General features: G+C 39.8%; 1 protein-coding gene across 1 annotated transcript; it reads right to left on the bottom strand.

Moving 5' to 3' along the window:
- Positions 1-1,419: 1,419 nt before the first annotated feature.
- On the bottom strand, positions 1,420-22,611 carry LOC115423030 (inactive dipeptidyl peptidase 10). The gene is given in 26 exon segments (XM_030139723.1): positions 1,420-2,727; positions 2,822-2,894; positions 3,381-3,439; positions 3,553-3,652; positions 3,769-3,823; positions 3,934-4,128; positions 4,240-4,306; positions 5,187-5,285; positions 5,582-5,629; positions 5,715-5,743; positions 5,745-5,831; positions 6,535-6,582; positions 7,379-7,470; positions 8,195-8,299; positions 8,393-8,434; positions 8,844-8,967; positions 9,126-9,223; positions 9,311-9,465; positions 9,592-9,712; positions 10,163-10,241; positions 10,841-10,893; positions 14,819-14,890; positions 15,460-15,554; positions 15,833-15,928; positions 16,412-16,526; positions 22,477-22,611. Coding segments are annotated over 26 exon segments (2,364 nt in total). The 5' UTR covers positions 22,516-22,611; the 3' UTR covers positions 1,420-2,509.
- Positions 22,612-23,232: the final 621 nt, after the last annotated feature.

The following is a 23,232-nucleotide window of genomic DNA, read 5'->3' as shown; positions in this document are numbered from 1 at the left end:
CTCTTAGGGACCTAGAACTTTTCTTTTTTTTTATAGTGACTTCAAAATTATTTTTCCTCTGCATTTAACCCTTATTTACCATTAAGTATGATGCCATCCTTTCCACTGCATTTATTTCTCACTGCCAACAGACTTCATAACAGCTAATGGGAGTTTACAATGATGGACTACCATTATTTGCACTATCTCATGTAACTGTACTTAGCTGTTTACATTTTCACTTGCACAGACATAATTGCATAATTAACATTTGCAGTGTGCACTGTATTTTTACACTATTTTATCTATCTTGTTATGCTATTTCTATTTGGTTTTTTTTTTTTATCTTTTAATTTAAAAAAAAAAAAATCTATTTATAGCCCAGTTGTGTTTATATGTTTGACATTCTGTGGACAGCAGAGCAACTAACATGTTCTTCAGTGTACATATGACAATAAATGCTATGAATCTTGAATCTTTGCATTTTTCTGTGAAAATCTGGTATTTTCCCATATTTAATTTACTGATCATATAGATGTTCATAAAAGCTCAGAGTGAAACCTGACTTTTTCAGCAAAATGTATCATTAATGGAACATACAAGCAAGTATCTACAGCCACTATCATTTGTCGAAGTTCATGGGTTTTATTGGTGAATCACATGTTGCATAAGAGGACATGTTTCCACATTTACTACGGAGCCTCTGAATATCCAAGTGGGTCATATCTGATGATGATGAGAAGCTAAGAAACTGCATTTTTCCTGATCTATGTATTGATAAATTTTGATTTCATAAATGATTAAACAGTTTAGATCAGTAGATGTTTTCGGTCACTGGTGGCTGTTTAGGTCTTAGGGGGTTCATAAATTTCTATAACCCCTGGACTTCAGTGTATTGTTCAGCATGTTTCTGTTCACTACCTTTCTGAGAGAACCAAGTTGACGTAATATTAGAACAGATGTATACACTAATAAAAGAGTGGTAAAATCTGTCTCAGAACAATTAGTGTACATAATATGTTAGGTTTTTTTGGGGGTTTTTTTGTTTTTTTTTTTCAAAAATAAGAGCCTTCTGATGCAAAATCTGTGCTTCCACCCACAATATAAGTCTATAATTTCATTTTTCAGGACTGAGTAGCAGCATGTACTACCTTTTAGCATAGTTGAGATAGCTACTATTAATGGATCACTTAGGGTTAGGGTTAGGCAGGGTAGACCAACAAATGTAAGGCTCGCATCAGCAGCATTGATCTTTTATCTTTCAAGAGCAATAAATGAAGATAATAGTAACTGTGAAAGCCACAACTGTAATTTTGCAGTCATGACTCACCTGTTCAGTGTAGGAAGTATAGAAGTAGTTGAAATAGCTCCTTAAAATATATGCTGTTTCTTGAATATAGCCATTACTATACAGTAAAGGAAACGCTATAAATCTTTGGCTGTAAAACAAAATGTTCAATCTTTATTGTACAGGGTTGTTGGAAAAGGTAATTGGTAGTCTGGGTTAAAGGGCATTCATGTTTAAAACAGTTACATGCACTTTACCTGTACAGTTTGGTTACTTTCATGTTTAATCCCACTACCTTTGAGGACTGGAACATAATGATTAAATAGTTTGTCTAAAGAAACAACTTAACTCTTCCATACACAAGAAATAATTTATCAAAACATACTATACTTACATACAAATACAGTATGTAGACCAGACCTGATATAGACTGAAACTTATTAGTTTCTTCTTGCAATCATTCCTGAATCTGAGCTTGTGAATAGTTGCATACTCAGTCACACCAATGCAAGTAATTCTAGTAAATCAAGTGGATAAAATCCACCAGATATATTTGGCACATTTAGATGATTAATATGCTTCATCTAACTTTAATTAGGTCAGGAACACACTTCAGTAAAGACTAGTTTTAACTCAGATCTGTGCAGTGACATTTTGCATTCTATCACAGGATTTGGGAGTCAGTCAGGTATCTTACATGAGAGCTCTCTGAACTGTTTATTTTTAGATGAAATGTGCATGCATCTGAATATGCTCCCAGTTTATTCCAAATTCTGAGTGGAAATAATCTGTCAATTTATGCAGTCATTTGGTGTGAAATGTTAAGCATCAGTAAGGATTTTAAAGTCTTCAAGTGTGTTTCTGGCTGTTGGCAGATTTCTGCACATTTCACCCTGATGGGCTGGAAATAAATAAAATACTTTGTAAACTACTCCACATCATGCAGCCATTATGACATGCATGTTCTAACATCTTTGTAAACTTTTGGCAGAATCAGTAGCCTACTAGTCCACATCATCTCATATGAATTTGTAAACAAACAAGGCTTCAAATACAGTATATAACAGCAGAGATAATTGTGTGCAACAAGGTATACAGTAAATCAATTTTTAGGAGGTGATCTGATGTGTTTGGTCCCCACTCCTGTGCTCTTGTGCCTGGTAATCCGACCCAAGGTAATGCATAAGATGGCATACAGTTCTAAGACAGTCCTTCTAGAAGAAGGGAAGCTGAAAAAGATGTTTAGTCATCTTCCTCCTCTTCTTCCTCTACAACATCTAGGTATGTGCTGTGCTTCAAGCAGTTTTGGAGGTAGTTCACCACTGTCCGCTGGAAGTGGAGGATGCTGCGTGGTTCCCTCAAGGTGTGGCCTTCATCTGGGTACAGCTGCAGAGAGTAATTTGCTTCCACTTTCACCAGCCGGCTCAGGAGCTCAGCGCTGTGCTGGAAGTGTACCCTCGCTGTGGCAAAACGCATACGTAAATTCAATGTAAAGGTTACAAATATAACACAAACTTGCTGTAAAGGTCTATATGACACTGAACAGGGTCTTACCATCTGCAGTACCATGTACAATTAGAAAGTTCTCATCTTTCAGTTTGTTAACCTCCCCCAGCAAAGAGGCAGTCTGAAAATATACACCAGTACAACATAGTTGGCTCTAAATAACTATGCACATATATATATCACACAATCTTTAACTCTTAATCTAAAACGATTAATTCTGAGTTGGAATCAGTCTAGGTTTAGAGCATTTGCCTCATTAGTGATGGAAAAGTAATTAGATTAATGAATTAGTTGTCATCTGCTAAATGACTTGCCAACTATTTTGCTAATCAGTTCATCAGTTTGACTAATTTATTAAGAAAAAAAGTCAAAAATCTGTAATGCTTCTCAAGTTTGAATATTTTCCAGGTTCTTCCATCCCCTGTGACTCTAAACTGAATATCTTTGGCTTGTGTACAAAACAAGTAATTTGAGGGTATCATCTTGGATATGGGGAAATCAATATTTTTCACATTTTTGTGATATTTTAGAGAGCATACAATTTATGGATTAATTGGTAAAATAGCTGACAGGCTAATCGCTAAAGAGTTATAACCCTAAGCCTCACCGAGTAAGCATGCTCCTCCTTTGCTGGAAAGCCCAAGTATCTCTCTGAGAATGCAGCACCTGAAACAAGTGAAATAACCTTTCTTGTCATACATATCTGTAAGCCTTTTTTTTAAAATCATGTTTTCTATGGTTGTATTGTATGAAAAGCTAAAGGCATCATCCTAACTCACTATAAAGTCTGAAGTCAGTGATTGGGGCCACAGTGGCTGCACACTGGAAGAGTTTATCTGTTGCAGCTAACATCTTGAGAGTTAAATAGCCGCCAAAAGCCTGTGGAGACAGACAGAAAAGTGCAAACATAAAAAGCATGTTTTACCGTGGTGATTTCCAGGATGATAACTTATTCAAGAGAGGTAATGAGCCTGCGGATTAAAAAGCGCTGTAACCTTGCCATAGAGGGCCATGCGACGATCATCAATAAAAGGCAGCTGCATTAACCACCTGTGGAAATATCATAAAAGCCTATTAGTTAATAAATCTTGCACCATTCGCCTACAGTATCAATCATATGGCCTTCTATTATTACTTATACATTATGTAACTGCACTGACTCTACAACTCCCAGGTGATCTTTGACTCTGAGTGAGCCGAGTTTGCGTGGGTCCACAGCGGTGGTCTTTTGTCCACGGACAACGCCACTCCTGCCGTCCACCCAGGCCAAGGCCACATTGTGTGCACTACAGAGGACCTGAGGCCAGCCGAGGGTAAATTCCTCTGTGACAGATTGACTGCCCGGGGCACTGTCCCTGAAGGACAAGACGAACAGGATCAGTATATTTGGAGTCAGCTGTTTGCCTTGAGGAGCATGACAGGTTGCACAACAGGTCACCCTAAAAAGTTTGTTTAGTGATACTTACACAATGATGAGGAGAGGGTGGAGATTAGCTTCATAACCCTGAGGTAGGGATAGTTTCAGGTGCAGTTCTAAAGAAAGCAAACAGGGGTTAAATAAGGTCATCACTCTGCAGCCAGAGCCTCAGCTTTTAGCACATATGAAACTGTAAAACAAAAATACAACTCAACAATAAATCAATATGGAGTGCAAAATATGCACAACTGCAATATGAAAGAAATATACTGATCCCTGAAGAAAAAAAACTAATTATCTAATAGAAGTGACTGCTGCTTTGGTTGAGTATTAACTATATTGTTATTTCAAGGTATCACCTTCCACTGACTTTGTTGTTACTGATTACACCTACTTAGTTGCATTAAAAAACACTGAATGGGATCTTTCAATTCCAAAGTTATAGCTCAGCTAAGACTGAAACTCACAAGAAAAATACTTTTGCTGATTGAAGTAAAAATAAAATGTAATAAATAAAAATGACTAATAATTAAATTTTCTACAGCAGAATGGAACACAGTCTAAAGCAGAGCAGAGTTCCAGTTTTGTTTCAGTTAATGGTTCATGGGGAGCAGGAATAAAGAGGCTTCTCACAATATAAGACCTTGAATAAACCACGGTTTTGTAAATCATATGTACTGTCATTTATTCTTTAATTTGATCTTTTTCAGTTTACTACCTGTAAACTGATTCCGACACCAAAAATGACCAAAAACTAAACAGAAACTAGTCAATTTCTCAATAATCCTACTTAAGCGCTTGTAAAACTAACTAAACAATAATCAAAACCAATCAAAAAAGACTAAATAAAAACCAAAACTAGTGAAAAATGCAAAAACTATGCTAACTGTAGTGAATAATCTCAATCTAATTTTAAGGTTAGAGCGCAGACAGGAAAACTTATACATAAACATATGCAAGAAAACAAAAATACAGTATCTGGTTTCTTAATGGTACCCTGATTATCTGCTGAGATGATTCTGAATAGTGTCTCAGGGAGGCTTTTGTCCTCCAGGGCTTTAGACAGAGGGCTGTTATCCTCCAAGACCACATATCCTTTAGGGAATAAAAAAAAAACAAAAAAAACAACAGGGAGTCATTTATTGGGTCTTGAACTTTCAATCAATAAACAGAGGTTATGGGTCAAATCTTCAATCATAAAGGCAGCAGCTGTTTCTGAGAGCGTCCGACAGGAGGCAGCGTACACAAGCATGAAACAAATAGGCATTCTGGTCTTTATGAGGTTACTCCAGGGTTTATTTGACTATACCCCCCTCTGCAGGCTGTCATGGTAAACTGCTGACTCTGTGTGTGATTACATTATTAGTCAGATGAGCAGATGTAACACTCACTGTAGGGGTCCTTTGTGCTGTGAACTGTCACTTTAGGGATTCCTGGACCTGGGAAAGTGATGAAAAGACATTATAAACCTGCTGTCTGAAACTGAGCTTTCATTTCATGTTTGACTGTGTGTGTCTCAGTTACCTAGACAGTAGAGGGTGAAGTGGTTTGATTGGGCTGAATTCGGCTTTAAAATACCGACACCCATCGAGGAGATTACAGGAGATGCACTGGCGCTGAAACACTCCATCCAAATCCACACTTAGAGAGAAGAACAAAGTTTATAGACCACACTTAAAAAAATCAAGGTAGTCGAAAGAGATGGATGGCAATTGATTACAAAGAGATTAAGCAACACAGTCAGTGTCTGGAGACAAACTATTCAGTTGACTTTTCAGAGACAAATGGAGTTTAATAAGGTTAGACATAAAAGCTGTTTGACAGATTGGTCTGTTAAGCGGTGCTCAGCCTCTAAATGTCCCTCTTCACAGCACTGCTAACAAATTTCTTAGAAAATTAATCACAAGACGGATTAAGCAAGCCATCTTCCCCTCAGCTTTAATATCGAGCCTTCTGCTAACACCAAAAGCTCAGCAAATGATTCGAAACCATGAAAGGTGACATGGAACACAAAGAATGTGTTTATTAAATGCAGGACAGCAGGTCTCATGGTAACATTTAACTCCCCTGGGTGAGTTTCTTTATTATAAATGTGTCAATTTAGTTTTGTTTTGTTTTTTTGCCTGGAGCATCTTAAGCACACAAGAAAGAAATGTATTAACACATTAATGCTCAGTCATGTCCACTTTATTGTCACAAACATTATGAGAACGCCTTTGTATTGCATGAAAGCGAGAAAAAAAGAGAATTCAGCAAATAATATTCCACATAGTTTACCAGTTGAAACTGATTTGTAGCCTCATTATGGTGATATGAGTGTTTTTACACATTAGGGCATGTTTACCTGTAAAGGTGTCTGCTCTGCCTTGACTCCTCTGTGCTCAGGAAGTAGCTGATGATGAAAAAAAAAATTAACTAGAGACACAGCAAATTACTCAACATAAACCAAGAACTGCAGATAACCTTTGGGTATTTTATTCCCTTATAATTATGTGAGGTATTAATTATTCATGAAAAAATGGATGTACACACATTTACATATTCAGCATTAATAGGCTCAGTGCATCACAATTAATTTGTAGTCGTGACATTATCTGGGACATCGATTAAAACATTTAGATGTACACCACTGTATTATATGTTCACTATCTTCACCGATATGAATATAAGATGAATGCATGCGTTGCGCGGTGGGATTTGGGAACTTAATTAGCTAGATCTTAATCCGACTGTACTTGTGATCACAACTCTGTCAGACCAGTCATCAAGGATTTCTAGTCCCAGAACAATAAAGACTGATTTAAGCAATAATCTTGCACAGCTGAATGTAAGTACTCCTTTGTGCACTTCCATGGCAGTGCATAGCCACAAGCAAAGTTGGAGTAATTTTCTTTGGCCTTTCCATCAAAATCAATGCTTTGTGCTTAAATGTTTTTGTTAAATGAATTTTTCTTAAGTGTAACATTCACCCATAGTCTGACCTTGCAGTTTTCTCTCCAGCAGCTAACACTTGGATTTTGCCCTGAACTTACATATAGAGGTGATGATTTTAATGATAGCCACTACCCATCCAACCCCCACCCCCCACCCCCACCATCCCTGTCACTTGTACATTCACTGTGAAGAACTGTGAGGTGATAAAGGTGGTGCTGAAGGGTGATTTGACACACACTGTGCCTCTCACATACATTTTTCCAGCCTTCTCGTCGAGGGCGCAGAGTGAGGTGACGTCCCAGTTCCCTGATGTCAAGAAGCGAGGAGGGACAGAAGGGGTGGCAGGCTGCGTTACAGAGGAACAGAGATGAAGAGGAATGTAGAAGCAGGCAGATATACAGAATAAAAATAGGTGCAGTGATACAGTGTGTCATGGATTGGAAAAAAAAAAAAAAAGAAATGAAGATAGCTTCATAAAATGAAACCAGATGAAAATAGTGATGGTAGGAGAGTGAAAAAAATCTTTTTATTCATTGTTTATTTTGAGAATGATGCCATATAGTAGAGACACAATAAAGAGAAAGGTATGAATCCTGGGGAGGCCTGACTTCTCATCAAATGTTAACATCCAATTTACTTTAGTTTTCTTTAATTAAGAGTGAGAAAAATTCAACCACTGCCATTCCTACTACTGTATTATATTTAATATTTTTGTAACAATTGCTTCATTAAACCTTTTAACTGCCATTTTTGTGATGGATAAAATTATTCAGCCAAAATTAAATATGATGATTTACCTCAGAAATTAAAAAGGATAATTAAAGTTCTAATAAGAAAAATCACCCTTAAAATAACGACTATGAGTCGTGATTAAGAATTAGAGAAAATAAGCACATTAAAGTAGCTTAAAATGGTGATAAAAGAACTGACACTGGGCAAAATACATTTTGGGATCGGTGCTGCTATTTTTTTTTTTTAAACTCCTATTAAAATGTTAACAAGCAATTTTTATTCAAGGAATTATTCAGTGGTGGGAGAGCGGAGTTAAAGTTAATGGCCCTCATACTTACCTGAGCGGAAAGATTGGCAATGTGGTGAAACTCTCCACTAGCACCCTGTTTTGCTGGCAGTATTGTATAAAACATAGGGCCGTCAGATGAAAACAATGGCACATCCTGTTAGTGAGATAAGGGTCAAAATTAATGCAGTAAAGAGCTGATAAAGTGGCAATTCTAAAAACATTGTTTTGCATCATGAGTAACACATACCTGCCTCTGGTTTTGCATTATATCCATTGCCATCTTGTGTTTCTACGGATTTATAATCACACATAGAAATATTCATTAGTCACACAGAGGAATTATATTTGACATGTTATATGTCAGTGTGTTTCAGCAGCATTGTATAAACAAATTTTATTGTGCTTAATGACTTAATTAATTATTAAACATGGCATTAATAGATAACTGGCATTGGTGAAACAGAAATCTGTGAGGATTTACAGAAGTGGAACAAGCCATGAAATGCTGCAATACATCACTGAAAATTCCTCTCATGCAGCAAATGACCTTAAATATTAATCCAGTCAGTAGAGATTTGAGAGCTTAAAGAAATCAATCCTAACTCCCAACACTGTAAAAGAAGCAAAATTCTATTAGGCTCCGTACTGCAGCAGGGGCCCACTGGATTACTAATGTGGTACAACCGATGACCGCTCACCTCTGAGCATGCCCCTGTAGTGGCCTCACACACGCAGAGCACTGATTGGTTCTGGGCACGATTCAGCCAACGGACCGCGAGGCGGGTGCTGCTGATCCATGTCACCATGGAGATGTAGCTGTCTCTGAAGAGGTGATGCAGAAAATGATACACGGGGAAAAGATTGAAAAATCAAAACAAAAGAAAAGCAGTGAACAGAAGACAGACATTTGCATCATTTCAGACAGGTTGAGTCTAAAGCTCTTAAAGTTTAGTCTGTCTACATGCACACAGATTTTCTACCTGGCTCTGAGAGAGTCAGGAGGCATCATCTCCAGAGTGTGCGCTGGACCATATAGATTCACCACAAACAGACTGACTGATGGGATACTTGAACCAGCCTGTGAGCAAAAGTCAAACAAATACAGAATAAAAAAGTGATAGAGGGAAGCAAAGTTTTGGAAGCTTTCTTTTCAAACAATCTTCACCTTTGGGTAAGGAAAGAGGACATTTGAGGGGTAAAGACCACCTAAGAAGTGTGGTATCTCCATCACAGGTGTTGCTGAGTTGTTGAGGGTGAGGTACGCCAGCCGAGCACCATCCACAGACCACCAATGAGCAACGTAAGTCAAAAGCACTTCCTCTGTTTTAGATAAATAAGGTTGTTAATACACAGTCACAGGCATTTATTTGCTTATCACATTTTTGTTATGTTGTGTTTGCAGATTTTTAAGCAAAACATTTCTGCTGAAGTTGGAAATTCACCTACCTTCATATGTCCAGTCTGAGAGACCATTAACTACATTCTGCTCCTGGTCGGTGGATGTGAGACGTAGAGGTTTGCTGGTCACGCTCGGTTTGTAGTAAATATCTCCGTCAAACACATAGGCCTGGCATGAGCAGCAAGGACAGACAGCGCCAATCCATTATCAAAGACGGTACGTTTGCAGGCATCATTCCTGGCTGCCTGATCCGAACATCGGACAGCTTCCAAGATTGAATGAATCATCAGCCAGCACACATGAGTGAGAGCCAATACATCTTTCTCTTGCCTGTTAATGTGCTGCAGATGAGCACCGACAGAGCAGCGAAAGCCAATTACAGCACAGAGAAGTTTAGATGAATTATATTATTGGTGTAAAACAACCCCATAATAGAAATACGGTCACTGCAATAACCTCTGAGCTGAAGTCAATTTCATGATGACAACGACACTGTATCAGTGATTAACGACACAACCAAAGGTGGTAATGTACAGGTAGAAAACATGTTCTTTTCCTCAGTGACAGGTTTATTAAAATAACAGGTTGATCAGGTAAATGAGCAAGTGTCAGCCTTACCAGCTGGTTCCCCTGTGGCCCCCAAGAAGCGTACTGTAGCACTGCCTTTTCCTCTGGAGGGTTAAGCTCCTGCAGGTCCCTGGAACACACACAAAAGTCCAGACATTAGCCATTTGTTAAGGGCGCCTGTTTAAAGCCACCACTGGATACAAACAGAGGACCTCTGGGGTCCTTCCATGCCCTGGCCTTGAGCTTTGTACGAGAGAAATACTGTACCGTGAGGACAAAATAGCAAGATGCAGAAAGGGACAACAAAGCAGAGGGACTGGATCATGCAAGTGTGACTGCAACCTTATTTCTAGCTGCGCTTTTCCTTCTTCAAGACAGGCAAACGTTTTCCAAGGCATATTCAGGCAATGATCAGTATTGCGGTACCTGCTGAAATCCTTTTCATACCATATTTTTAAGCACTCGTTCCCGGGATCACCTTCCACAGAGTTTTTTTTTCTCACTGATTTAATGCTGAACATGAATTTCAGGCAGTGGATTTTGAGTATAGTACAAACCTTATGTTGGGAAATGGAACCTGCAAAGAACATGGATGAATGAATGCATGTCTGACAGCAACATGAGGCTGGGATATTCAATGAGAGACACTTTTCAGTCTGCGGGTCTGCTTGCATTGATTATTCTCATGCCCAGTGCAGCCCATGCATTAGCATTCATGACTCTACCTACCCATTAGCCACATTGTAGATAGCATAGGAGGCTGTGAAGGACTGAGAGAACACCTGAAAGAGGTAAAGGATATCATGCAAACAGGTGTGCAGCACTTAAATGACAACACACACACATTTTAGTGCTCACACATGCTCATACACATGTAAAAATGTGCCTTAAGATAAATGCACTACATGAAATACAGGTTATGGAGGACACTGCTCAGGCCAATCTGAAACAAGCAGTAAGCAACAGAGGCTGTGCTTTACATTTATTCTTAAATCGCTGCCTAATAAAAGGACAGCTGTGCACAATTACAAAGCCAATTGTTCATTGAAAAATAATTCAACACTAATGTACCCTTTTTTCACCAAGAAGTTTTGTTCTTATCCAAATAAAGCAGCAGCAAATGTTTCATCATGTGAGCGTTTGTATGACAAATTCTTATTTGATTCTTATCAAGTCAGTCACACAATTCAGCACTAAACTTCGTTTCTATGACTCATTTAAGTGCTGGCAGCGATTTCATCTACATTACATCATTACTATGATCACATGTGAATAACAGAGATTCGGATCGCAGGGACCCTTAGGACTGAGTAAAAGAGATAACATTAGAGATAAGACATCAGAAAGGAAAGGGCTTAAACAGACAGACATCTCATTAAATAGCATCATTACAGTTAATATCCCTCTGTGTGAGATCTATTGTGGCTGGCAACTCTGTCGCAACCCTCACACAAGCATCAGCAGCTCAGTGAATAATTAAATTAACTTGCTGAACGAGACCAAAGGAACAGAATCAATGAATGTGTGTATGTGTACGGGTGTGCATAAACTACAATTGATCACAACTTTACCTGATGAATTCTAGGTAATATATTGATCTGCTACCAGTCTTTCTTTTTTTTTTTTTTTTTTTTCAAACAAAGGGTTGGAAGCAAGCTATTTGCCCACTGGCCCCTAAAAGCGCCAGCCTCCTGCAAAACAAGTCCCTAAAGAAATGAAATGTCACATCTTCTACACAGCACACTTAGCAGCGAAATTGGATTTCTCTCTGTGCTTTTTGTCTGTTTTCTGTAGGAAATGCAAGGATGGAACAATGGTAAAACTGCAGGTATAAAGGAAGGGAAATAAATAAGGCTATCTAAATGAAAATGAAACCTGTAAGTTGGAGGATAAAGGCGAGTGGCTATAGAGAAAAAACAACTGTGGTAAAACACAGAAAAAAGGCAGGAAAGATCAGGAGGAAGGAATGGCTTCATCAAATACTAAAGGTAAGAGAGTAACAGAGGTTGACAAAGGGAAAGAAACAAACACAAGACGACAGGAAATGATGCGAAGAGGTCAAAGGTGCTGACAGCAGAATCTGCTGGCACTTGACAGGCAGCAAAAAAACCTATCTTTGAGTTACAGGGAGCATGACTCCTCAAGAGTAGCACCATTGTCATCAGTACCATGTTTATGATTTGTTAATGAACCTGGTGATTCTGCTCGTGATTTAACATCATGATGCCAGTGGCAGAGACTGTACATTATTGTGTGCTTGTGTGTCTGTGTGATAAACAGACATGCTGAGAGCATCTGTCTCAGAGAGGCAGGGTGAATTCTAATATGATTGCCAGTAACATGTCATAAATCTTACACATCGCTCTACTCAACCGTTCCCACCCCTCCCTTTATGAGCCACCCCCTCCCCAGAAAATGCCGGGGGTTACAGCACACAGACTAAACAATCAGAGCATTGCGTGGGATACCATGACAAAGGAAATGTGTAGAGATTACTACACCTTTTGCATGCCTGTTTATACTTGGAGCTATTGTACACTGGAAGATATACTATGCATAGATAATAGCATCCTTCCTGTTCAACACCGTCCCTGCCTCACAAGCATTTCTAAGCCACAATGCACTGCCTTTGATACCAGCAGCCATCAGTGTTTGCTGCAGAGTGCAGACACGACTCCCTTGGATTTTTATTTGTCTCTAAACTGCACCGTCTTGGCAGGCACCGGTTCGTTTGCTTGTGCTCATCAATCCCAGAAGCCACCATGTCCTCCAAACTATACAACCATTACTCTTTTAAAAATATCTAGGTCTTCTCATTCTCCATCTCTCCTCTTATACACACACACACACACACACACACACACACACACACACATACACAAACATACTTAATTCAAATAAGCTTTGAGTAAAGACATTTTCCCATAGGAAATCTGCTTTTCTTGTTCCAAAGTGGTCCAATCCCTAACTCACTTCAATGTACGTACACTCTCTCTTATCAAATCCATTTACTTTCACCCTGCAAACCCTCCCTAAAGCCTTTAGCGCTAACACAAAATCCAGAGAAGCTTTTTAACTTCACCCACAGCCTGCTCATCCATTCCTCCACACTGCAGCTCGCTCCTTGAGCATCTCTGTCATTCTTTGATAACCATTCTGATTGATTTCAACTGGGCAGTGTATCTAAGGGCAAATGGTGCATATCCCATCTTTTTCTCCCCCTCCACTGCGAGTGGCTTTCCTTACTGCTCCCTGTTTCTCCCTCTCCTTCTCTGCCACTCTCAGCAGCTCGCCACTCGTCTTCCGAATAGCGAAAGTGGTGCTTGTTGCAAACTGCTTCAGTCAGCACAAATCCCCCCAGAGATAGACGGAAAAAAGTGAGTGAGAGCGAAGAAGATGAAGCGGGAGAGAAAAGGAGAAAGCTATGAAGAAGAAGAGAATGGAGAAAGAGTCCCTGTGCACAAATGCCAACCCCGCTCACACTAACACAAAGATATAATTTCTATGTATACAAAATTCCAGGTGGCATGCCCAGTGCCTCTGAATTCTTGGAGCGTGGATACACACTGAGCATACAGATGAGAGCAGACAATTCCTGCTGATATCAAAGGAAGTATGCTAATGACACAGTATAAATCAAGCAAAGCAACACGCAAAAGCAGAGCCCTTTTTCTACTGAGATCTCTGAGAAATGATTGAACGTATGTTAACCGTTCAATAATTCATTAAGAATAGTTGCAATCTGTTTGTGACGAACACTGTAACACAGCAACAGGCTCAATCTCCCCCACACACAGAAGATATGATACGCAATGATTAAAGCAGAAGCAGAATCTTTGAAGGAAACTCTGAAAGACTGGCTGCAGAAGTGTGACGGAGCTGAACAGCAGCAAAATCTGTTTTCAGATTTTTAATAAAAATATGGGGAAAATGTGCTGAGGGCTTTCATTTCCTCCTAATTCTGTTTTCTTCCCTCACCAATTACACATTATACAACTCGCCTGCCCTTTGAGGAAAGCGTCAACTATTTATTAATGGAGAAGGCATTTACGCAGTGAAATAGCTGACTGGGGCAGCAAAAGTACAGAAGGGAGATCTGTGTCCTCTGTTCACATCGCTGTTGTGAGACAATTCTTATCTAAAACCACCTACGATTGTGATTCTCGTCAGCTTCTCATTAAAATTCCCCACCGAACCACCAGGGTGATTTCATTACAGCAGCTCCAACTTTACCTCTTCATCTCCTTGATCTCCCTTCCCTCCCCCCACTTTCTGCTATCCACTTCACACTGATCACTCACTCCAAGCTTTCCACAACCCCCTGCACCTTCCTCCATCAGCCGGTTTAAATATTCAACTCCCCATATGTTACCCCAGTCATTTGGCTGGCTGTGTTATGGAACCAAAGACTGCTGCAGTGGCAAAATCAGCACGCACACCAACACATACACGCGCATGTTCTCCTGAACCTCCTCTTTTATGTCGTCGCTCCTTCCCTCTGTTGTTTCTTTGGGGCTTTGATTAGAATGCTTGTCAGTGTTGTTTAACAGCCACTAGTGGCCAGACAGACATGGGGGTTTATTATTAGAGGATAATTAATGAGCCTGGGTATTTTCTGCAGGCAAAAAGGCTGACTGCTCTTTGTTGCATAATTCTGAATCAGCTTGACATTCAATCTTTTTTCATCACACATGAAACAAAACTCACCGGCCGAATGTTATATGCCAAGAGGACAAACCTCTTGTCTGCAGACACTTGGAATTTAGTGGTGGTTAGATCCTGTAGGGAAAAAAGCAGAATAGGACAACACATCAGGAGCAACTTCCATTTACTCTTCTGTGAGTTAACATATTTGTTTAAGTGAAAGTCCTATACGCGTCTTAGTGTTTAAACAAGAAAAAGCATTTTTCTAGAAAAAAAAAAAAAGAAAGCAGCAGTTGAAATGGCACACCATATCACAGCGCTGAGGAGAGACTTCTTCCCAACCTGACAACACAACCCTGCTTTAAGCTCTTCAGCGATGACCCATATAAGTCAGTTGTGTCGTGCAGAGGCGGTGTTCAAAATGATGCCCTCGCTTGGAAAATTCTCTTTGAAGGCACATGTTGAGGACTTGCAGAAGAGCCAGATTGGGGAGGGAAATGAGTTGATATTGTCACTCTGCCAGAAATTTATTTGTCTCAACTACAGAAGTGTGTACCGGGGGGGACTACACAGACTCTCTTTCTCAATCTGGTGGCACCTCTCTCTAGTGGTCACTCAATTTGTCCACCTGTCTGTGAATCTGAACCACAATCAATACTGAAATCCATCTCCTGTCCTTGTAAGCTGTGTGGGCTGTGACTCACCAGAGAGCTGTTGTCCAGCAGGGTGGTGGTGATGTTGCTGCTGAGACTGAATGACAGGACATGACCCTCTCTGGTGCGGAGAGCCACTTCGTTTTCTGACAGGGTTGAAACATTTTAGAGAGTCCTGTGTTATTTCAGGCATCAACAGTTGCTGTATCTGCAAATAAGAGGTTTATTTTCTGGGAACATTCAAGATTCCCTTTATTGTGCCACAATGTTGGGAGATTCGCCTTGGGCTTCTACCCGTGCTGTGCCACACAAACCCATTTAAAAGACATAAAACCCACATAAATAAGGACATAATGAGACAAATTACAAAGGGAAGGGATGATAATGATTAACACAGCTATGAGCAGGTAACAGAGATCCATACCATTAAGCCATGCTACAGAGGGGTCATGAACTTTGAACTCTTCACTCTCCAGGTCCTCCATGGTGAGATGGGAGCGGAGTAACAGGTGTGATTCATCTTTAGATATAGACAGAAGTAGTTAGTTCATCAGAAAGGCTTTTCTTCTTACAGAGAACTGAAGCATATCTGCCACCTGGCCTAAAGTCTGGTCTCAGCTGCAGATTTATTTTGTATTTATGTGTTTGTCTCTGGATTCATTTAGCAGTAAGGAAATTACCACCATTGCAAACATATATATAAACACAGTAATTTAGTTTTCACAGTAACTAAACTAAGTGTAGCCCAAATGCGTTAAAGTTTGTGTTTCTCTAATAAATATAAATGGTTCTTAATTTTATAACCTCAAATTTGAAGATAACTAAAACCCAAGCAGCAACAGATAACACTCGAAACTAAAATTGTTGCCCAAAGCACCATAGCTGTATTAGATTTACTTTTTATATCAGTACAGCTCCTCTGCTGCTGCATTTTGTTTCTCTTTTACCTCCACATCTCTTTGGACTTTTTCTTTTTTTTCCTTCTCTTTTTCCACATTCTTACCAGGTGTGAGGAGGATGACAGACAGAATGACCAGAGACATTACAGCCAGAATCACCACCATTGCAATTCCTATACCCTTCCAGTTCCGCGGGGGTCCATCTGAACTCCCCAGGTCCTGATTTGAAAAGAACACACACAAACACACAGACACAGTGATGAATGCGAGTACAGAAGAGGACGGGGAATATTAGTGCTGCTTCATTTCCACAGTCTCACAGACATTCCTCCCTGACAGGCGTATCAGTACAGCAGAGCCCCAGGGGGATTGAGACCAGCCTTCAGCACCGCAGAGATTTCCCTGAATTACACTAATTTTCCAAATAAGTACAGCATAAAATCACTGCATATGAGACATCAGCCCCTAATGGCAGCAGCATTTTTGGTCAAAACTTAATTTTTCTTCCCCACCGCCTCATTTCACCTGCTGCATGACTGATGGGCCATGAGGTATTGCTAAAACCGAGAGGGATGGGCACCATAACCACATATGCGTGGGTCTGGAAGTAAAGTGGGCTTCACAGGAAAGCTGCTGGCTAATTTATCTGCAAAGAGGTCCTTTAGTTTAGCTGCAGTTTGAACTGATTTGGATGGTGGTGTAAATGAGTCAATAAAAGTGAGCATGAAAAGATAGGACTGTACAATTTAACAAAGAGAGCAACTTTAGGTTTAAGTCCCTGTATAGGCTCTGTATGCGATCAGGGGGAACTGATGGAATGAGCCAGCATCAGAATCAGTCACAATTAAACACAACTGTGCGCCGTTCCCCGGCCGCGCTCCACTCCCTCATAATGAGTGGCTGGCATTGCAGGAGCCACTTGCCTGCTCGAGTGTGAGAGTTCAATCACAGAACGGCCATAAAACTCAGCCCTTATAATGGCTGCCCACCCCTTTGGCTTAACCCTTGTGGCCTCGTCTATCCCCATCTCTTCCCTGCGAGCCTTGGGGAGAAAGGCAGAGGAAGAAGGGCATCTGTGGTTCAGTGGTCAACAGATTGCTGCTTCTCTGCGCTCCCTGGGTAATACCAGCTGTCCCTGAATCTGTGCCACCCGGATATCAGCACTTCCTCTCCACACAAAATGTAACACACAAAATTATTAACACTTCTACACCCCCTTTGAGCATCTGAGAGCCCCTGGCACTTGGCGTTATTTTGCTAAAAAACCAGCAAACATACTTACATAAACTGACTGGGAATGCTGTGCAGTGAAATAAATTACAGTAAATTCTAATGAAACAGGAGATTAAGGGGTGCTGCAGAGATTTTTCTGCTTCTTTTAAAGGTCTTTTCATGTTTGCTGAGTTTTCTATACCTGAAATATGAGTCTAGAATAGAGAGTGCTGTATGCTGTATCATCTCTAAAGCCTTTTGAATCAACTTTATGATTTTAGCTGATAAATAAAATTAAATACTTGATTTTACTGTGAACTCTGGTGGGAATAAACATTTAGGCACTGATTTAAAGTTAAGTCAAAGCCTTTGAAACTTAGTTTTAAAAGCTACACTGGTCACTGAGTGCATGAGAGAGGGATGCAGCAAAAGAGAAGTTCAGATCTGAAAGTGACTAACAGAGAAAATATGACAGATTTTTGAATTTATCAAAAGCTGAGTTTTAAATTATGCTTTTATCATTATGTAATACTTACCTTGATCTTTTAGTCTTGTGTTGTTCAAACATTTTTTCCCCGTTTGTGTGTTTTTGTGGATTTGTTAAAAACTGGTATGTTCTCAAATGTGCCATTGTAAGATATTGCATTTAACAAACACCTGAAATGAAAGCAATGATCTCCCACTCTTGGTTGCTAGGGCAGGACTTCTGCCAAGGACTCATCTGAAATAGATCACATTGGCTGCACTATCAAAACTATTCAAATTAAAAGCACTACCAGTTTCACCTGGAGGGACAACTTTTAAGTGATGTTTGGGCTCTCGCTGCAGGCCAGACTGGATGATTGATGTTCAAAGCTGTGTATCTACTGGCCCTTTTAACACTGTGTTTTATCTCATTCTCTCTTCCACTCAGCACACAATCTCTCAGCAAAGCAACATAATCCTTGCAGCAGATAAAGAAACCAGTGGCGATCTATAAAGATTTTGAAAATATACACTCTGAATGGTACTGTATGCTCTACACTTTCCCTATGGATGAACCTTTACTTTTTTTTTAATTTGGTGAATTTTAAATTTAAGGAAACTCATGGTGGGATCAATCTAGGTCTCTTTTCTAATTAGATGTTTGAAGCTTTACTGTCCTTATACAAAATCCCTAATATTACCAACTGATAGCAGACAATGAAAAGGAATTTTAAATGAAATCCTGCCACTGGAGTGATTTTACCACACAGTGTTTTCATTTCCAAGTCCTCCCTGTAATTACTGTGTGCAACGTGTAAGCTGAAACATCCTCCTAATGGGAGCGCCTATCACTCCCCTGAGCCCAGACATTAGACCACACTTCCAATTAAGGTCGCCTCATTGTTAGGACAGACTGGGAGACTCATGCATTTGTGTGAATGAGGAGTTTTGTCACAGTTGTAAATGAGACACAGATGTGCTGGACTGAATCCCAAGAGTGAAAACAGTGAAGCTGCTGGTGGCGAGTGACCGCTGTTACAATGCACGTACGGATGTAATACAGCACGGGGTGCTGGGGCAGATGATGGAGACGGTCAGGCTTCAGTCTCACACTGCACCCTAATGGACAAGGGAGTATATTTCAGAGAACATTTTCTGCTGAGCCAGATCAAAAATTAATCATTACTCAGTGAGCCATCTATTTTATTCAGCCGGCTGTGTCCCACAGGAGTTGGAAAAGATGCCCAGATGAGGTGTCAACCAGACGCTGAAAGGTGGGAGAATGCAAACCAAAGATCTTTATGTTTATGGATAACCCTTCTGAGGGAATCCCTTTGAGAGTGTTTTTAGGTGGACCAAACGTAGCTGCATTACCTTTGCCAGCAGAGCAAGAGAATTTTTATTCAACCAAATGAGAGAATCAATAAGGTGTATAGCTGTACAAGGTCCAGTGAGAAACAATTAATACAGGGAATACAGCCATAAAGGGGACTTTTAGATAGACAGCCTGTGTGGAGCACTTTTCCTCACAAAGCATGACAACTCTGTGCGGAATATAGGAACCATTCTGACCTTCTCTCCCATTTCAATAAGACAACCACAGATATCTGACTGGAGCCATTTTTTAACTACAAACAAACAGATTTTAGCTACAGGAATCCTTTTCTGCAGAGCGCAGCACACAAAATCAAACCATTCAAATGGTATTGATTGAGTTTGCAAACTAAAAAACAAGCCATCTAAACACAATTACTCAATCTTCACTGCTTGCACCACACAACTAGGTTGTGCAGAATCCAGGCGGTGCTAAGAATTCATAAATTAGACTCAGGAGACCCCCTTAACTTCATCTTCTGTGTCTTTGAGGCGGTGAGAATCCAACAATAAATCACATGCAGAGGAATGAGGCGTACTGTTCAGAGACACTGGCTCTGGATTTGCATACCTCTAAACCTTCATTTAACATCGGGTGATGATGTTTATTACACACATGACATTGGCAGAGACATAAGTGAAATAGCCAGCAACATAAATAGGCAGCAATCTATTGGCAGATACATACAGCCTTCAGTGCAGCCTATGTGTTCCTGATTTTAATGATTCACTATAATTGGACACAGGGGAAAGCTGTAGATTAGCAAGTAACCCACATATGTATTACCTTGTCGATATCTCTTACTGCCTCATTTAAAATGAAGGTTATCATTATAGTAGGCTGTAACTTGAGCTTGGTTAAGATAAATCCAAGTGATGTCATGAAATACTTTGGTTTAATATTGATTTATATCTATCCTCCTCTTTCATCACATACAGGGGAATGTCTGTTCTCCTACTCACTGCGCCACCATTTCTCCCTTTCTTGTGTTTCTTATCTAGAAAAGCCGTAGGTGGTATAGACACCATATGGGACTAACAGGGTGGATTTTTTTACCCCCTAGATTATATAGCCAGACAATGCAGCACAAGCCTCAGTGAAATAAAAGACCTGCCTCTTTAGCCGTCCCTGCTGCAAGGCTGCCCTACTGTGTTATTCTTTGCATACATAAGAGAATTACTGTGCGAAAGGGTCCTGTATGAGGACCCTTTTACCCCTGTATGTCCAGCCACTCACAACAGCTGAGTGTCTGCCTTAGGAAAAAAGCATCGTCACTAAAACACACGTGAGTTACACAAAATACAGTAAAATATGGGGCAGAATATGTTCTCTACAGAGATACTCCATTGGGAAATTATATGCTTAAACATGCTTAGTAGATACATAATATAGATCCACAGTGTTGAAGGAAAACATACCTTTGAAAAAACTAATTAAATCAGTTATTTCCCTCCTTAATAACTGGGATTAGCTGAGCCAGAGCAAACAGCATTATGTTTTTCTAGCATGACATATCACTTTCTTTGCTGAATCAGGTTATTGCAAACAGCAATATTACGAAGCATTTAAGTTAGTTTAACAGTGCACTCTGCTCCTGCTGTATCACAATAAGACATAATGATAAACAAACATATAGGAGAAGAAGAGGCAACATGCAAAATCCAACTGAGAAGTAATCTGTGAACCCATCCAGTTACAATGAAAATGAGCAAATGTGGTGTGCTTCATTAATTTCTTTACTGTGCAAATCACATTGATTGAAGACTGGCGCAGGAGACGTTGCGACATTTGCAGGTAATGGATTGACTGTAAACTCTGCAGCCTTGTGTGGCCCTTTCAGAAACAACAATGCTGCAAGATTATCATACAGTCCTTTAGACAGTTTCACCGAGATTTCATCACATCAACATGTGAGTAAAACAATTCAGTGTGTCACATGTCAAACATCACTTTGCTCAGTATCACATTCTGTCCTCACACTAATAAGTCAAATTCTCAGTCTGGTCTCAAGAACACTTTTCCACCAGGGAATGTGATTAATTCTCTCACCACCAGAAAGCTTACAGTTTGATGAGATCTGCTAATTAGTTGACTTGGCAGAGATCTAAGTTGTTGCACTGAATGAAAAAAAAAAACACAGCATAATCTCCATAAAATCTGGACGATGTGAAATGTGGAGCTGACAAAGTTTTAATCTAAAAGGAAGCAGTGCGTATAATTTATGAGTAGATATTAGTCATGCAGATTTCAACCGATTCAAAGCAAGCAAAAATGATTAATGAGATACACATGTTTATGACAATCAGCATCATACTGAACCCTTAACAAATGAGAATTCTATACAGTGAAATATGTGAAAATCAACAGTGATATTAATATCTATATTCCACTTTAAATCAATTATGTACATACAAGTTGGACATTTAAACAAGTGTCTTTTCAGCTAACCATAGAACTGCCACATAATCTGACACGTGTACTAAGATTTTACAGGAAAGCTGCAGACGCATTACAAATATTTGAATATGTATATGACACCAGTACAATGTGCGCAAAAAAAATATGTGTATGAGGATTTTGGCTCATATCTTTTGTTCATCGACAATACACCTCCACAGCACAGGGATAATCAATCATACAGTGCAGGCTGTAGTATTGAGCCCCTTTGTCACTGCAGGGTCAGACTGGACGGGACAGTCAGATGCCTGGGACAAATTCTTGCATGTAAGTAGGATTTGTAGTGATGCAGATATCACGCTGTAAAAGTCTGCATGGGACAGAAAGGCGATGTGAGACTGAGAAGGACTGGACGTCGAGGTAGCCGCTTCACCAGCTTGCACCGCAGTGCACAGAGGTAACCCTGTCCAGAGGATGGGTATTGATCGAAAAGTCTGAATGAATGACCAAACAGCCTAAAACACACGCTCTAATCGACGGTCAGTGTATTGTGGGCAGACCCTGGATGAGGAATTCCCCACTGCACAAAATATCATCAACAGAGCAGACACACATGCGCGCACACATCTGCTCTATAATATAAAGAAAAAACAAGTCTGGATAGAGGAATAATTAAAAAAAAAAAAAAAAAAAAGAAAAAAAAAGAAAAAAAGATCATACCAGCTCAGTGGTCATGTTTTGTTGAGTTGTAGCAATCATTTTAATCCGCAACAAGCTCTGCCTCTGTAGCCTCAAACCCCGGCGAGCAGCTGCACTGGTGTCTTGCAGAGCTTCTCCTGCAAGCCTGCTTCTTGCAAGTTTGTCTTCCGTGAGCTGGTGCTCTCTCTCTCTCTCTCTCTCTCTCTCTCTCTCTCTCTCTCTCTCTCTCTCTCTCTCTCTCTCTCTCTCTCTCTCTCTCTTCCCAGTGACTCTCATGCATTCATTCATCAGCTGCCTATTTCCAAACTGCTTATGGGTTATCGATTGGTTTGGAAATTATTCATGACAGACAGATTGCTCGGTGCATCTATACCATACCTTAACAGGTGACTCCAGTTGTTTGGTAATCATTAATTCAAGCAAGGAGTTAACGTTAGGTAATAACACAATAATAGAATGGATGATCAAGATTTTTGGTAATGTGATAACCCAATATGCACTGATTATTTATCTAATAAAATATTTATGGGCTAATATTTATATATATTCTATAATAAAATAATATTCTACAATCATGATAAACTCGTTTTGTGTCATTTAGTCACCTTGATAATTGCATGATGTTTGAAAGTTATAGAAATTATGAATGTACTTTCCCCAATTATGGTTTAATTATAAGTAATTTATTTGTCAGTAAGTGATTTTGTCTTTCAAAGTCAATTAAAGATTCAGTAAATGGGGCTACCAGGGAGAGCTGAAGCCAACAGCTTTTGAAAA

This window comes from Sphaeramia orbicularis, chromosome 7 (assembly GCF_902148855.1).
Source record: "Sphaeramia orbicularis chromosome 7, fSphaOr1.1, whole genome shotgun sequence".
In the NCBI taxonomy this organism is placed as follows: domain Eukaryota; kingdom Metazoa; phylum Chordata; class Actinopteri; order Kurtiformes; family Apogonidae; genus Sphaeramia; species Sphaeramia orbicularis.
This window is presented reverse-complemented; position numbering and strand designations above follow the sequence as displayed.